Below are 16,583 nucleotides of genomic sequence, written 5' to 3' on the forward strand. Positions count from 1 at the left end.
GGCCTCGAAGCAACTCCTTGGGCAATCAGCAGCTCAGGATTACACAGGTGCTGCTGCTGCATATGGTTTTCACTGCTAATTACACAACAGTCTGCAACTGAGAGGAGAGGCAATTCCTTTCCATCTTCATCCTCAGGTCATGTTTGAGAAAGCTATTAGTAGTGAGTTGAAGATTGAAATTCCCTAAGGTGTAGAGGAGACTGGAACCCAGGTTGCTTTTTGGAATGGTGTATTGCATAGCTGTCATAATCTACCCTGCAAAATAGGGATAACAACATCATAGTAATCTTTTTTTTAAAGCAGGATCTCTGAGGAGATACCTGTTTGAATTCTTCTAGATGGAGAAACGTCCTTCAACCTCCTGAAGTCACCTCAAGTTTGCTAATCCTGGTTTAGCAGAGTATCATCTGTTATGGTTTGTTCTGGGAATGCAGACTTCTGAGAAACGGGATTTTGTAATCTTTTACTCCTTTTTGTTCATTGTCTGCAAATGTGGAAAATCCCAACACAAGGACTGCAGTTTTAGATCCTAACCAGAATACTAGTATTTATGTTGGACTTTGCCAGTCTGAAATGTGGAGGTCAGTGAAGTAATGTGGGAAACCATCACTGCAGTTTCAGTAGCTTGTTTTTAAAACTTTGAAATCCAGCCTTTTGAATGCATAAGACTCATCAGGCATTCTGCATGCTGTGCTCTGATCTAACCTTATATGGCACTTATTTTTCTAAGAATAAATTGTATTTTTCCAAATACAATCAAATTAAAGACGTAGGAATTTCCTGATGGCAAATAGTTTTTCTGCAGAAGAAGGAGACATAAAATGCCAGTCAAGAGTTATGAGTTCTGCTGAGGGCTAATTTACTAAATGGGAAATTAATCTGTAATTTCCTATTTTGCAATACTGAATATACCTTTTGGGGGTTTGCAGTTTGTGTGTGTTTGCTTTTGACTGCAAATTTAGCTTAGAAAATGCACTCTCTATTGTCTTTTTTAATAGAAACTAACCACAGATATGTATTGGTGAGGCTTCTTCTAACATCAGTGTCTTGTTTTACGTTTTAAAATCTAGCGCAATCCAAGTGTCCCGCTAACTCACCTAGAGTTTCAAAACACTGATTGGAATGAAAGGAGTCATAAGTCATATTCTTTTCCAAGGGAATTCTGCTGTCATTAGATCATAGTAACTGCATCATTATTTCCTGTGTTGTTCTAAACTTGGGGTTAGTAATGCTGAATTCATTGGCAGTTATCAGACTTTCTTTCATAAAAATGGTTGTCTTTTTAATTGTACATAAAGCATTCCTGGACAGTATGTTATCTGAAAAGCATTTGGAGACAGTCTGACAGTGCTTTATTTAGCTCCTTCCTGCTGCAAGGCTCTCTGTTAATAAAAACTCTTTCAAGTACATGGCAGTGCTACTGTATGCTCACTTCCAAGCCCTCAGCGCTGCTGCAGCACACTGTTCTGTGCAGTACAACTTGCCTATCCAACAGCTAACTACAAATGGTTAGGTGTTGCAACAGCTCCAGTGTTTTCAAGGAGCACAGCTTTCTGCAGAAAAAAAAGCAATGGGTTTTGTATAATTAAAAATGAAGCAAAATTTAAGGGGTGTTTTATTATTAATATGAAAATAGCTATTTTTTGCTCATTTGAGCCTTATAAAAAATGAGCTTCTGAAAATCATGTATGGTTTTGTGTAGGAAGTTCCTATAGTACTAAGAGATCACTAACCCTAATACGTGCCATTGGAGCCAAGTTATCGCTTAGGATCTATGGGTTCTCATTAATTCACTTGTAAGTGTCAAAGTAAAGCTTTCCTTTTGAGCCTGAAAAGCTCAAAATGGCTTTGGAGGCCAGATTTTCCCATGAAAGCTAAACCAGATATTCTTTCTTTTCAGGTTAGATGTAATCAGTATAAAATACGTTTATATAAGCAAGGAATTTTTAAATATCAGTTGGAACACACGGCAAAATAAAGGCAGAATATTTTAGACTTTTTTTGTAAAGATGACACCAAAAAACCCCAGCTGATAAACTCAGTGTAAATTGAAGTCTAGACTGGAAACCACAAAGGGAGTTTCAGTTTTACCAGCTAACAAATGCTTGATGAAAAAAAAAGATAGCTGATGTCACCAAAGAGCCTGTCAAGATTTCAGAGCAAGGAGAATAAGTAGTATAAATTCAGGTTAGAGCTGAGATAATACATTAGAGCTGTAATATGGTGGGCAACATGAAGTGGTGGAATTTTCCTCACTTGAGTCCTAAAATGTTCCCACAAAAGTGTACATAAAAAAATATGTGCAGTTACACACTCTGACCCAAAAATGATCTTTTTCCATGCGCACTTGAGTATATGTGCATCTGTGTGTGCTTTTGTGCATTTGTGGTCAAGTAAGGTCTTAAATCTGCCCGTTTGTCCCAGCACAGCCCACAGACTGGTGAAACTACACCTACTTGTCAGCATCCCTGGGAAATGCTACATTAAAAATAAAAGGACTACTAAGAACATGACATTATAAGAAGGTGCTTGTTTAGTGGCTTCATTCATACAGATGAATGTGTTCTGTGTGCAGGACCTTCAGACTAAGCCACATAAATCTGCTCTTAAGAACACATGGATGCCAAAGGAATTAAGTTCTGGAGTAGCTTCTTGTAGAAAACCAGTAGAAGGACATGGTCATGGTGTCTGGTCACAAGGCCTGCTCTTCCTCTTTGCATTGCCTTTGGCAAAAATGTATTTCTGATTTATCACTCATGAGAGGTAACCTATCATTTTGGGTTACTGGCCTTGATTTTCATTTTTCCCTAACATTAGGCACCTTCTGGTAATTCTTCATTTTGCAGTGTGCAGCCATTTTGCAGCAATCTCTTCAGTGGAGGGTCTGTAACTGAGCAGTCACTCTTTCAGGCATACATTTCTTCATAGAATCATAGAATAGTTAGGGTTGGAAAGGACGTTAAATCATCTATCATTTTGACAGTGTTCAGTTCTGAACTTGTAATAAGAGATTTTATGCCCTGAAGAGAGAAGAAAATCAAGGTTGTGACTGTATCGAGGTGTGCAAAGGCCTTGCAACACTCCTCATAGAGCTGTTAATCCTGTTGTCCCACCCGGTTTCCATCTCTAATAACTGCATGCTGTCTCTCGTAAAAGTCTTTGAAAACCACTTTTTGTTTTCATTGCCCTGAGCTTAGCGAGGGGAATCAAGTAACTTCTGGGCTCCAGTCTTGATGTGCACTGAGTTTTTCTGAAGTATAAACTACTGACAGTGCTCTTCTTTTACCAGTTTAAAGCGGCACAAAACTGAGCTTGTAACTGTAAACATTGTGTGGCTGCTTTTACTTTCTATGGGAATTTCCAGCCAGAGATCTCAAAACACTTCAAACATTATTTTCTTGGCTTAAGTAATGTTCCCCAAAGAGGTTATTATCTCTATTTTATAGCTGAGTAGAGTCAAGTGCTGAATGATTATGCCTTAATAACTGACTGGAAAAACTGTGCTTGGGGATGCATACTTGGTACTAGTGATTTCCATTTAGCATTTGTTAGTTTGCAAGTATATATACTGTGTCCCAAGACAGGCAGGCTAGGTTCTGGGTTCTTTCTTTTACATCACCAGCAGTGAAGGCTTTGCAACTAAATTAAACCTCGCAGGACTTACACCCCTATTGTCTTAAAGAGATGGTTTTAGATAACTGGGTTCAAATAATGGCAAGGTTACTATATTTGCATCGGACCTATTTAGGGCCAAATCTGATAGACTAAGCTGTGAATGAGAGCTTTGACCACCCTGCAGGACTGCTGTCAGTGTGCTTTGACAAAACTAGAGGACCCCAACTTGGCTGTGAATCAGTGTGTCTGTGTGTGGCCAGCAGATGCATACATAAATTAAAATAAATAAATAAATAAATGAGCAACAAAGAAAACCAATTAACAGAACCACAAACATTCAATTTCCTTGTTTTCTCAGTGATAAGTTTTCTTTAGGTTCCTGGTTAAAATCACAGATGTAAGCTATAGCAGATCTTGGAGCAAAACCCAGGAGTGCTGAGACTTGATGCCCTGCTTTCTCCACTAGATAGTGTTCCTCCTCTCTTGTACTGGCAGCTTTGGATTGAAAATTACTTAAATCATAGTTAGCTCAGATTTACAGCCTGACGTGTGGTCTTGCATCTCCACACTGGGCTGGGGATGCAGCTCCCCTTGCACAGGGCACCTCTGGCCTTGCAGTCGCCTAGCACCTTCTTCCCTGGGCTCTGTCTGGTCCATCAGCCATATGTACCAATATTCATGGTAATTACACTGGAATAATATAGGGGTTGTCTTGGTTGAATGTGTCAGAAAAATATTTTTAAGTTGTTATACAGGCACAAAAGATAGGCTTGCTGGCTGCTAGTCTGCTAGAATCTCACCCCCACTTTGCTCAAACAGCAATAAGACAGAAAGATGAATCATTTCAGGCTAGGGATGATTAAAAATGATGTTTTCCAGTACAAAAGGTGAGGGGGGGGGTTTCTTCTTGAGACTTAAAGCACAGGCTATGATGTGGATAATTTCTGCTTTTCCTCTAATTTATGTAGGGAAAATCATTCGAGCATTTATTCTGTACAAAATCCTAAGAGAGTTTTGGTGCTCCCTTAAGGATGAGGAGATTGATACTAACAAATGTAATCTGTAAGAGTCCAGAAGAGAGAAAATGAGAATTTAGTCATGCCAAAATGACAAGGAGTCCCAGAAAGTCAGTACTCCTCCAGCACTGAAAAAAGAAGTGTTTCAGGAATGAGAAATAAAGGATTACACCTGGGGCCAAACTCTTCTCCCTGTGCTATGTTGTGCATAAGCAGATTTCAGCTTTACCATATTGCTATTTTCAGAGTTAAGCTATGGAGACAGGGGATACAGCTTGTCCCATTTCTATCAATGCCTGTATTTCCAAAACTTGTGGGGTAGACAAGCTGGGGGTGGGGGATTGACTTTGTGGATTTCTAGCCTGGTTACATACCGAAGTGAACCAAATGTGCAGTCAGGCCATCAGCTTTCTCCATAATCATCTTTGAACTTAATCATATTAAAAGTATGAGCTTTTCCTGTGAGTTTCATGAAAATAAGAGATGTTGTAATCACATCAGCCTGCAGCCTGAACTCATCCCATGGTATCCACCAGGAGAGATGCCTGCAAGCTGCTCGAATGCAGGATGACTTCCAGGGCCCAAAGAGATCAACCACGAGGACCCATCTACACATTCAACACTTTTACTCAGAATTTGCTGGGTTTGTGTGTGGCAGGATCTGGCTGGCAAGCAGCCTTTCTGGTTTTACTGTCTAGCCTTGTGCTTTTCATCTACAGCTTGACTCTGAAGGTAGCTGAAAAACCTAATTGATTCTTCTGACTTTGCGTATAGAAAGAATAAGTGGAGGGCCTCCTGTCCTGGTGTATCACTTAAAATAAGAGACAAGAATTATAGAAATTTGTAGGTGAGTGAAAGTCTGAGGGTTTTACAGTAAATGTTAGTGCTTGTGTGGTAAGATAGTTTTTAAAGAGAGAAATATTCCAGACACACCACATGGCAGAAATTCCACTGACTTCACCCGTCACTGTCAATGGCTCAGGGCAGGGAATCTTTTCAGCTCTCTACCTGCAAATATTTTCCCTCTATTCCTCATGTTACTGCACTCAGTGTGATACACTGGTGTATACCTGATCCAGCTGGAGATTCAAGGCGTTTCTATAAAGGTCTAGAGCACATGTGTTATGAGGAGCGGGTAAGGGAACTGGGGTTGTTCAGCCTGGAGTAAAGGAGGCTTGGGGGGGACCTTATTGCTGACTACAACTACCTGGGAGGAGATTGTAGTGACGTGGGGATTGGTCAAGTAACAAGTGATAGGACAACAAATGGAAATGGCCTCAGGTTGCACAAGGGGAGGTTTAGACTGGATGTTAGGAAAAACTTCTTCACCAGAAGGGCTGTCAAGCACTGGAACAGGCTGCCCAGGGAAGTGATGCAGTCACCATCCCTGGAGGTATTTAAAAGACGTGTAGATGTGGCACTTGGGGGCACAGTTTAGTGGTGGACTTGGCAGCAGTAGGTTAATGGTTGGACTCAATGATCTTAAAGGTCTTTTCCAACCTAAATGATTCTATGATTCTATAAATAAGAAATAATAATATAGTTCAGGCTGCACAAGTTTTTTCCAGGTCTGCATTTGACAGTGGCAGTTCTGAAATCTGCTAATTGTAAGACTGTAATGGTAATTGTGGTATTTAAAATTCTTGTGATGGAATAACAGAAGATTTTTTAAAATGTGTTTAGTTTTGAGGCTATCCAAAGAAATGACAGGTCTTCAGTTTTCTGATTACATTTACTTGTGTATTTTAAATATTTGAGTACATAGTCAGTTTATGATCTCAGTTTGATTTTCCTGGCAGATCACTCTCTCTCTCTGTATATGTAACAGACAAAGGCATTTGTGGTGAAAAAAAGAAGGGAATGATTTCCCATTTCTAAAGTGTGAGAAAACTAAAACTATTAATGGAGTATGCACCATTACAAAGTATTCGCAGTACAGCCTTCCAGATTATACCATTTTATTAAAAATAACACATTTGGGTATTCCTTTCATTTGGTTTCTAGTCTTGGAGCCATTGAGATACACTTACTCATATTTTCACACATTTCATTTCATTTCATTGCAATGGATAAAAGTTTGCTGACCTCCTTTCCCTACTCTCACTCACAACTATTTTTTAATGAAAATAGTGATCTTTTGTTTTCCTATGACTCCAGAAGATGGAACATAGAAAAAACTGACAAGAACTCTGAATCTTGTGATTGAAATTATGCAGGTTGGCAACACTGGTGGAATGTTTTATTCTTAAAATTTTGAGTTAAAGCTATAAGCATGTGAAAACCAGATTTATAATGGCAGCTGTCTGCAAACGTAATTATAGAGAGTGCATCCATGCAATCATTATATAGTAAAGGCATTTCATCCTGGTGAGCTGTAGAAGTATGAGTTTTATGCTGTGCGTTGAACATAATTATATTGCGCATAGGAGGTGATGAGCAAATCTCTGCCGGTGAACCTTGAACCCAAATGAAGTGTTGGATCCTTGACTATGCCTTTACTGCAGATCTTGCCACAAACTTTCATTTAATAGTGTGTCAATTTTTTAATCAAAATTTAATTACAACCCAATTAAACACTTTAGCTTCTCATTAAATATGTGAGGTATGATAAGAACCGGATTTACTTGAGTGCATGACTTTGCACATACTATTCAGTTAGTGCTGCCAAATCATTTCCCTCTGTTCTGTCTGTAACTCCCATTACTATCTGTCTTTGCCAAAATTAACTAACTGTGTGGTGTGAGCAGATGCTGAAAACATGAGCCATTGAATCAGGGTCATGCAGGAGACAGAAATAAATGTTCCCAGAAACTGTATGGTCACTTTTCTTCAGGAAGAAAACAGCAGTGTATTTACACCATAGTGAGGACCAGCAGTTGAAAATAAAACAGCACACATGCAAATAATTCTTGTGATTTTAATGAAATTAGAGCTACATTTAACTTTGAGGTACAAATGCTCTGCAACAGATATATGTAAATTTTCTGTTACAAAGGATGACAAGTGCCATGAAATACTGTGCTTTTGTTTCTGGGACAAGATATAGGGAAGTTCAGCCAGTTAAGAAGAAATGCTGAAGTGTTTTAAGATACTCGTTCATGAATAAACAAGTTCATCTCTCAGCTCTGCTCAGATTTTTTTATGTGACACTGAGTGAGTGATTTAATCTTTCTTTTGTTCCTGAGTTCTCCATCTGTAAAATGGGGCTACTGATCTTTCTTTATGACAAATAATGCCTTTAATTTATAATGTGCTCATGAAGTGTAGCAATAGGGTTTTTGTAAGTCCACAAACATTTGATTTGTTTAGCTTCACCCTTAAAAAGGAACTTCTGTACTGTGTAAAGATTGTTTGGTGCCATCTTTAGCTCTTTAGTAGTTTCCACATCAGGATAACACAGTTTGAAACTAAAAAGACATTGTTTGTTGGTTTGCTTAGCTGGATTGCTGCTTTCCCTGGAACTAGGAGTTCTCAGGCCAGATCCTCCTCTCTGCCAGCTGAGCTTGCTGTAAACAGTGTAAAAGAAGGAGCTGGATATGTAAACATACATGTACATGTAAAGGGGAGAGTTTTCATGCCTAGCGGTAATGCTTCCAGTAGAGTAGGATGCTTTTCTTTCTTATCTTGCTTGGTTCTGCTGTCCTTGAATGAATGCATGGGTGTAATCAGTGGTTTGGAGCTCAGCACCCCCTCGGCATTAATCTGGATGGAGAATCAGGACATGTTCTCATCAGCACAAGTAGTTCTAGGCTCATAATGGGCTGGTGGTAGCCTCATAAGAGATAAAAACCTTATGTCCATGGGAAATCATCAACTGTCTTTACCCAGCATGTGTTTTTACATTTAGATATTTTAAGGGTTTTAAGTTCCTCAAATTCTGTTAAAAATCTCAGTGAATTCCAGGTTATGGATTTTTCTGTAATCTTTTAAAAGCAGACAATGCCATCCCCATTTCCTACAAACACATTCACAATTTGACCTATACCTTTATGTCAATGTGCAAGTATAATAGAAAAATGCTGTGAAATACCATTGCACAGTATTAAGCTGATCAGCACTTCGTTAGTTCTTCAGTAGCAAAGAAAGAGCAGCTGGATAGCATATTATGCAAAACTCTTATCCTTTGACTTAAGTGACCTTGGATTTAATACCACTTTTTCATCATCACAATGAAATTAGTTTGTTGTGTCAGCTGAGTTCATGTTGCAAACTAGCATATGGAAATCAGCAGCGCTGTTGGTTTGTTACTCAGGAGAGCCTTGGAGCTTAGCTTATCTAGAAACTGAAACCTTCCACCTCTAGACATTGTGTCTCCTCCAGGTGATACATGAAATAACTAAGGGAGGCAGCATGGAGAAGTTGGTTTGACGGCAGACCTCCTGACACCTGCCAGCCTAATACATGTCTGTGTGATTCTCCTTCCCATCTCTCTTCACATTCATATATAAATTCTCTGATTTGTGCCTTATGAACAATTAACAAGTTTTGCCTTGTCTCCTAAGGTTATAAAAGATGTGTGCAGCAACTGTACGGGAGCTGTAGACTCCGATGGACCATTGTCTAGTTCTCCAGTACACAAGATAGAGCTGGAGAAGGTAAAGTTATAAATCTTCTTTAATGCAAAACTCCTTATGGTTACTTATTAAAGAGGCACCTCTAGACACTGCATGTAGTTACTGGCTGATTTGTGCTACTGATTTAGAGTGTTAGTCCCTGTGTTGTATTTGATTGGATATGTGCACCCATCCTACAGAGTTAATACTTCTGCCACACCTATTTATTTGGTCATGATCAACCAGCAGACTGGCTCATACTCATTAGCAGCTTCACTTTAGCCATTCAGAAGGGTGAAGACTTAAGCAGATCTGGTACCTGTGCTGTGCTGCAGAGATGCTCTCCATCAAGTACAAAGAGCAAGAAGGGATGTGACTGTCAAGGAAGAATAGCTGAAGATTACAGAAAAGTTTTAAGGGACAGTCTTTTATTTTGGGGAATTTAGTACTTGAAGAGCTCCCTGGGCATGCTGAGGTCATTGTTTTGGCAGAACCTTTCAAGCATTTGTGCCTTAATACAGAAACTTGGCTATGTGGTTGTCTCTGCTGCTGCCTTGACTCAGCAGGATATGATAGCAAGAATTAGCAGGAAGAGCAATTCTAAAGTGAATGATCAGTACATTACCAGCACCAATTTAAGCCCCTGCTATGCTAAGGCATCCATGTGAGCAGACCCTGTGCTTAAAACTCCCACTAGACAAAGGTTCTGTCACCAAATTCCTGATGGCATGTTCTACCCCTATGGTGGAAGGACACCACTGTCAGTAGTGTTATGTTGCTTTGGCCTGGAAAAATAAGAGCAAAGCACACTCCATGACAGCTCAATCCTCGTGATTTCACATGCAAAAGCACGCTGGCACACACCTGCACAGTATTAAAAAGGTAACTGAAAACGTCATAAAATGGTGGTTTTCTAAACACATGCCATAAAAAAGTGCAGCAAAATTTCTCATTTGTTTATTTTTGTGATAATCTGTACATCTTCATGGATTCACCACTCATGAGTAATATGGTTACCAAAACTGTGCTGGTGGAAGCTCTGTACTGCTTCATCCCATATCTCATACACAACCATTACAGAATAATCACTGCTAAAATTTTATTTCAAAAGCCTCTTTTTAGCACATACTGAATATTGAAGCACCTTGTAGGAGTGCACTATTTTCTGGTAAGTTGTAAATATATATATGAAGCTTTATTTAAAGATATAATTTAAAAATTATTCTTGTCTGATCCATGTAATTTTTCATTGTTTATGAGATTAATAAACAGCGACATATAGAATCTAGAAATTCATTACAGATATGTAATAAGAGGTACTGAATTAGGATTAGTTCACTATTTTGACTACAGTTTCAAATATAGACCTATTTTATTGTTTGTGTGCTTTTCTAAGGCCACTAAAACTGATTTTTTTATTATCTATTTGTCTTCCAAGTAGGTGAGAGTTTGCGGTGTGTTTTATTTCATAGTAAGCATCCTTTTAAGTTGACTCATGACACTTGATTTGGTGAAGGTGCCCACACTGTATGTCAGCTAATTTCTTTGCTCCTACAGAAGCTGTCATTTGAGAGGCCAAGCTCGGATGGGGAGGGTGCTGTGGAAAATGGCACCACTACTGTGTGCAACGGAAAGGAACAAGGTATGTCTCGGATCCCGAGATGCTTGGTCTAAATAATATGTGCATATAGGGAGTGATTGGAAGTGAAATACCTGGCATTGTATTTTAAAAATAGGCAGTCAAGCTTTTGAATATTTTCATTAGAATTTAATTTAACTTGAAAGAGTATTAAGAGTGATTCGTTAAAATTTTGCAGCACCATAAGGCACTTGATGTTATTGTGCAGGTGAAATCAATACAATAGTAAGGGAACAGAAAACAGAATTTTGGCTTGGCCTTTTGTATGTTCAAAAGTAGTTTTTCAGAGCTTGAGCGACCACTAGAGGCAACTAGCAGTTGCGTTTTGTAATCGTAACTATAGTGGCAACATAAACAGTACAGCTTCTGAGAAAAAGGCGGTCACTGAGTACTAGAAGGAAAGAATCATTCATATATGAGTATGTATACACATAGATACACAGTTTAAATATATGTGTGTATACACAAATACATATATATATAAAGCTATTCTATAAGATTATATTAAAATACTCATATATAACAATGTGATATCAGTGGATTTGTGAGTATATATGTATAAAATTTTACATATGCTATTTTGCAGCCATGCATATTTTGTAGTCCTTATAATCTAACAAAGGCAGATCCTAAACCGTGGGGAATTTTGTCTGAGTTCTACCTAAACACTCAACCCCTATGTTGTCTTCCCCATCCCCTTCCCTCCTCTTTAAAGTGGAAGAAAACCTGTGACTTCGTTAAGTTGCCATGTAGTAATGGTATCACTTAGATAAGACATTCTTCTGTATCTGTCAAGATGAAGGGTAATGTGAGCTGCAGTGAGCACAATGTCAATACTGGCCTTGGTGCCAGTGCTGTCTCGCCTATTGACTGATTTCCTTTGATCTTCTCCCTGGGTCGTTTTCCAACACTTCCTGGCTATGCAGATCTCTGACATACCCAACAGTATGGAACAATGTCAGGCTTTGTGGTTTCTAGAAGTTGTGGTACATGGTCAGATTCCACCCTATAAAATCTACTGAGCTTTGAAAAAGCTAGGTACTGTTTTAGTCTTTGAAACCTGCTGAGAAACATCTGTGATCCAAAAGCTGTGTTGTCCAGGATGTCCAAAAGTGCCTAGTGGCTCAGGTGCCTTGCAGGAGGCATGCTGATGGATCATGTGCTGCTGGAAAAGCAGCCCAGCTTCAATGTCTCAGGAAGGGTAATAAAAATATAATTTCTTTCTGAAAACTGTGACCTTTAACATGTTGAAATAAAAATACTATGCATTAATGACTGCAGAAAGATTGAAACAACCGTGGTACCATCTTAAAGGGTTCTGGATGAAGTCACACTATTTTTTAAGCCGTAGATAGGAAAAGCTTAATGGAGTACGTGGGAAGGGAGACGCTGGAGAGCTATTGTCTCCAGCCATCACCCACTTGCCAACCTCTGTGCTGCTCTTAACCAGCTGCTTGTTTTGTGATGGGGAAGGAAGTGAAGAGAAAAACCTATTGTGAAAAAAAAGCAGTGACAGTCAGGCAGCTGCCAGTATATTCTTCAGACTTGAAAAGATTAAGTCATGAAGGCCTTATTTCTGCTGCCTCTCAGTTCTGCAGGAGAATAAAACAGCAGTGTGAGGAGAAGATAGGACAGAAAGGACAAAACCCCCACTGAAATGGGCTTATTCCACTGTGTGTGTTCATGCTCATGAGTATCATGCTCATGATTCCGTTGGACTTCTGTCTCAAAGGAGATGAGTTTTTCTCAGTCTGTCTTTTTTCAATGTTTTTCATCTCCTCCCCACTCAACAGTCACAGTCAGTCATTGGCTGCTGCTGGTGGGATGGAAACCTGTCTGCAGGCTGGTGCTGCATCCAGGTGATCACTTAGGCAGGAGGTTGACAGGAGCAGACAGGATGTCTGGAGACTTCCTCCTTTAAACCCAGGGGGTGGTTGCATGTTAGGGAGCATAATGTAAGTTGTTAGCACTCTTTTTAGGAATAGAGAATTAGACCTTTCTTGTACACACGCATTGCTGTATTAGAGTTTGCTGGTGTACAGCTATCTGTGCCTGAAAAGCTCCCTTTCCCCCTCAGCACTGCATGCAGCAGGTGACAGATGTGTACAGTCTTGGCTACAAATAGCATTTCTAAATAATGTGCCATGATTCCTAATGATTAAACTAAATATGATAAATTATCCCATTGTGAGTCCCAAACTGCTTCTCTATTTCCCATGCATTCTTCTTCCTAGTTCATCAATTCATACAGTCATTTTTCATATAAACATTGTGTCCTTTTTTTTTCCTTGGTTTACACAAGTCCATAAGCACTAAATGTTCTGTGTTGCAATGGGAATTGATATGTCAGGGATAAAGTTACAGCAGCTCAATCAGTAACTATGCTAGATGTATTTTTCATCAAAATCATGTATCAGGGCAAGTTAATGGATATTTTTACCACTCTGTCAGTTAGCAGAGGGACTTCTGTTCCATTGAGGGAATTCAAATTAGGCCACTAAATGCAATTTCTGAAGGTTTATTTCATTTGTTCCATTTTGCAAATAAAAAGTTGTTTGTTCTGTTTTGGTTTGTTTTTTAATTGCTTAATCTGACAAAGTTGGGGTTTTGTTTTAAATTGGTTTGTTAAGATTTTAGTCAGGCAGATACTTTAAAAAATGATACCCGTAGTCCTCAGTGCACAGAGCCATAATGCTAGTAGTATCATACTGAGTTAATGGAAGCATAGGCTGGACGTTACTGAAGTGTCAGAGCTTTTTCTTGCCAAGACCTCATGATCACAAGGAGTGCCAACTTTTAGATATAATGCTTATACTGATCCAACTAATTTAATTGTTAGTAGTTGATTTATAAGTTTTATCTTTCTAAAAGGTCTGTTGTTATCTTTACGATAAGGTAGCTTAACTTAATTGTATATCAGTAGTATTTTGCTAGGCAAGCGTACTCTGTCTTTGTTGTGTATATAATTGTTGAAGTATTTTGAGGTGAATGTTTAAGAACAATGGAAGATTGACTGGATTTTTATTCTTGTGTATATGAGCTAAATTTATATGCAGGTACCTCAGTCATACTGATAAATCAGGTGGTGACTAGTGTGGAAAGAGACTTGCAGCTTGATTAGGCTAAATTAAATTGATTTGTACTTGATTTTTGTTTTTCTTATCCTTCTGAAAGCCATGATTTTCATAGCACAGAGGTTATTTATAAGCATCTGCATTAGAGAGGGCATATAATGTTTATCTCACTGCAGTCTGCAGCTTCTGTACAAATGTTCATCTTGCACAGAATTGTTTGAATGAATGTTCATCTTGCACAGAATTGTTTGAATGCGCAACTGTTTTTATGCAGGTTCTCACTATTTGATGGTTGATTTAAACACACTAAAATACACACTTTTGCTTTCTTAATAGTGAAGAGGAAAAAAAGTTCAAAAACAGAAGCCAAGGGCACTGTGACTAAAGTAACGGGGAAAAAAATAACGAAGATCATTGGTTTAGGAAAGAAAAAGCCTTCAACAGATGAGCAGACCTCATCAGCTGAAGAAGATGTCCCAACATGTGGTAAGTGATATTTCTCCTTGAGTCTTAAATGCACATGGTGACTAAAATTTTATAAAGTTCTAGCCTAGAAATTCCTTCAAAACTGCTTTTATTGCTGTAATTCTTCCCCCAGCACCAGAAGGATTCACTCATTCTGTGAGAGTAGAATAACTAAGAGCTTATCATCTGAAAAGAGACAAAAGTAATGAGTTTTAAAATAAAATAGTAGCATAAGCTCAGAAGGAGTATCATTGCTCTTTGCAAAGGTTAGGGGGAAGAGAAACGTGGACAAAAAGCAAAAAGAAATCAGTTGTTTTCAAACAAATGGATATAAAATGAATATGGGCTGGACCATAAAATAAATTTAGGCTAGGAATTAGAAGAAGTTCTTGGGAAGGGGTCAAGTCTTTCATAATGGGTCATGGTGAGGTTCTATGGGATAGCAATCAAGACAGCAGCCAACTGGCCTCAGCCAAAGTGATTTGATTTTGTTTAATTGTGGGCAAGACTTAAATGAAGTAACAAATTTCTAGGAAGCTATTTTAACTCCTAATGATGATCACTCCATATAACAGCTGTAGTGCTTGGCAGCACCAAGGAAGTATATAAAAAAGCGTGCAGAAATGCTTATGTTTTGTATCTCAGCTGTTAATGTTTGCTCAGAATTCAGGACTTTGTGCACTGCACTTAGTTTATGTCCTCACAGCTCTGGTATTTTCAAGCAATGCAATGTGTTTACATTCTCCTGTTTGCCTTTTGGTACTCCAGTATTAGGTAACACTTCCATATGTGAATAAGGGTGAACCCACCCTTCTCCCAGTCCCTTCCAAAAAGAGGCTTCATAGAAATCAAGCCGTGAAGCAATTGCACCAGATTCTGAATTTGGATTTGCCTTTTCCCCTTCAACTGATTAGGAAAACTTTGGGAAACCCAGAAATCTGTGATTAGGCAGCAGCTGGGAGAGCTAATGGGCACATGAGGTGTGACAGATGCTTGCCCAGTGTGAAAGAAGCAGATCCGTGACCACCAGTGAGAGCTTTGTAGATCACAGGTGGCTTTCAAGCCACATTTTGGGAATTATTCACATAAGCAATCTTTGATTAAATAAGTGTGTGTATATATGTCTATACATCAGCTAAGTACAGATGTGATTTATCAACCAAAAGAACAGCTGGGAAAAGCTGTGTCCAGCCAGATGAGTTGTCCGAAGCATCTGGCTTCCATTAAAACTCAGACTTCCGGGCCCTCATACTCCATTGATTATTCTGTATTATGTGAGACGTTAACCACAGCTGTATAATTTAATTCTTAGTATTTCTATCATTGTTTCGGATATAGCCATTACTGTTGCCTGTATTTGGCTGTACTCAACACCACTTGCAGATTTTATAGGAAAATATCTAAGTGTCTAGGCTTTGGTCATTGCAGGAAGTCTTTGCTGAAGAGTTTCTCACAACCAGAAATTTGGCTCATTTCAGTGCCCTCTGGGAGGCTGTTCCTTAGTTGAAGGTTTTTCACATTTTAGAAGGCTCTGCCTCCCATGAACAAAGGGAAAATCCCAGTGGGGATGCAGGGGACACCCAGCAACTAAACCCCACCTGCACTTGGAGTCATGGCAAAGCTCTTCCCTACAACATCTTGCAAGTGACAGAGAAACTGACAAGGGCAGGTGCCATGCTTGACCTCATGCTCACCAACACTGAGAGGCTGGTGGGGAATGTGATGCTCCAAGGCAGCCTTGGCTTCAGTGATCACGAGATGGTGGAGTTTGAGATCCTCAGGACAGTGAGAAAGGCATGCAGCAAGCTCACTGCCCTGGACTTCAAGAGAGCAGACTGGCCTCTTCAGGAGCCTGCTCAGTAATGTTCTATAAGATAAAGCCCTAGAGGGCAGGGGAGCCCAAGACTGCTGGTTGATATTTAAGGATCACCTGCTCCAAGCTCAGGAGCATTGCATCCTGACAAGAAGGAAATGGGCCAAGAGGCCTCCATGGATGGATAAGGAACTGCTGAAGAAACTTAAAAGCAAAAAAGAAGCTTATAGAAGGTGGAAGCAAGAACAGGCGGCCTGATTGGACAGAGTTTTGGAAAACATGGTCTAGTGTGAGGCATCCCTGCCCATGTCAGGGGGGTTGGAACTAGATGATCTTAAGGTTCTTTCCAACCCTAACTAGTCTGTGACCCTGTGATTCTATGAATCCTGGTCTTTGACCACCTGGGCT

At 39.3% G+C, this 16,583-nt stretch overlaps 1 protein-coding gene across 4 annotated transcripts in view; it reads left to right on the forward strand.

Annotated features, from left to right (window-relative positions):
- AFAP1 (actin filament associated protein 1) overlaps positions 1-16,583 on the forward strand; it is a 121,063-nt gene that overhangs the window by 82,710 nt on the left and 21,770 nt on the right. For all 4 annotated transcript variants that reach the window (XM_061369755.1, XM_061369782.1, XM_061369773.1 and 1 more), the window contains exons 7-9: positions 9,134-9,226; positions 10,742-10,826; positions 14,234-14,383. In XM_061369755.1, coding sequence (XP_061225739.1) covers positions 9,134-9,226; positions 10,742-10,826; positions 14,234-14,383 — 328 coding nt within the window. The remainder of the gene's footprint in view (positions 1-9,133; positions 9,227-10,741; positions 10,827-14,233; positions 14,384-16,583) is intronic.

Source organism: Neopsephotus bourkii, unplaced genomic scaffold (assembly GCF_033783945.1).
Source record: "Neopsephotus bourkii isolate Nb327-2 ecotype Australia unplaced genomic scaffold, CSIRO-AGI_Nbou_v1 NB_144, whole genome shotgun sequence".
Lineage (NCBI taxonomy): Eukaryota > Metazoa > Chordata > Aves > Psittaciformes > Psittacidae > Neopsephotus > Neopsephotus bourkii.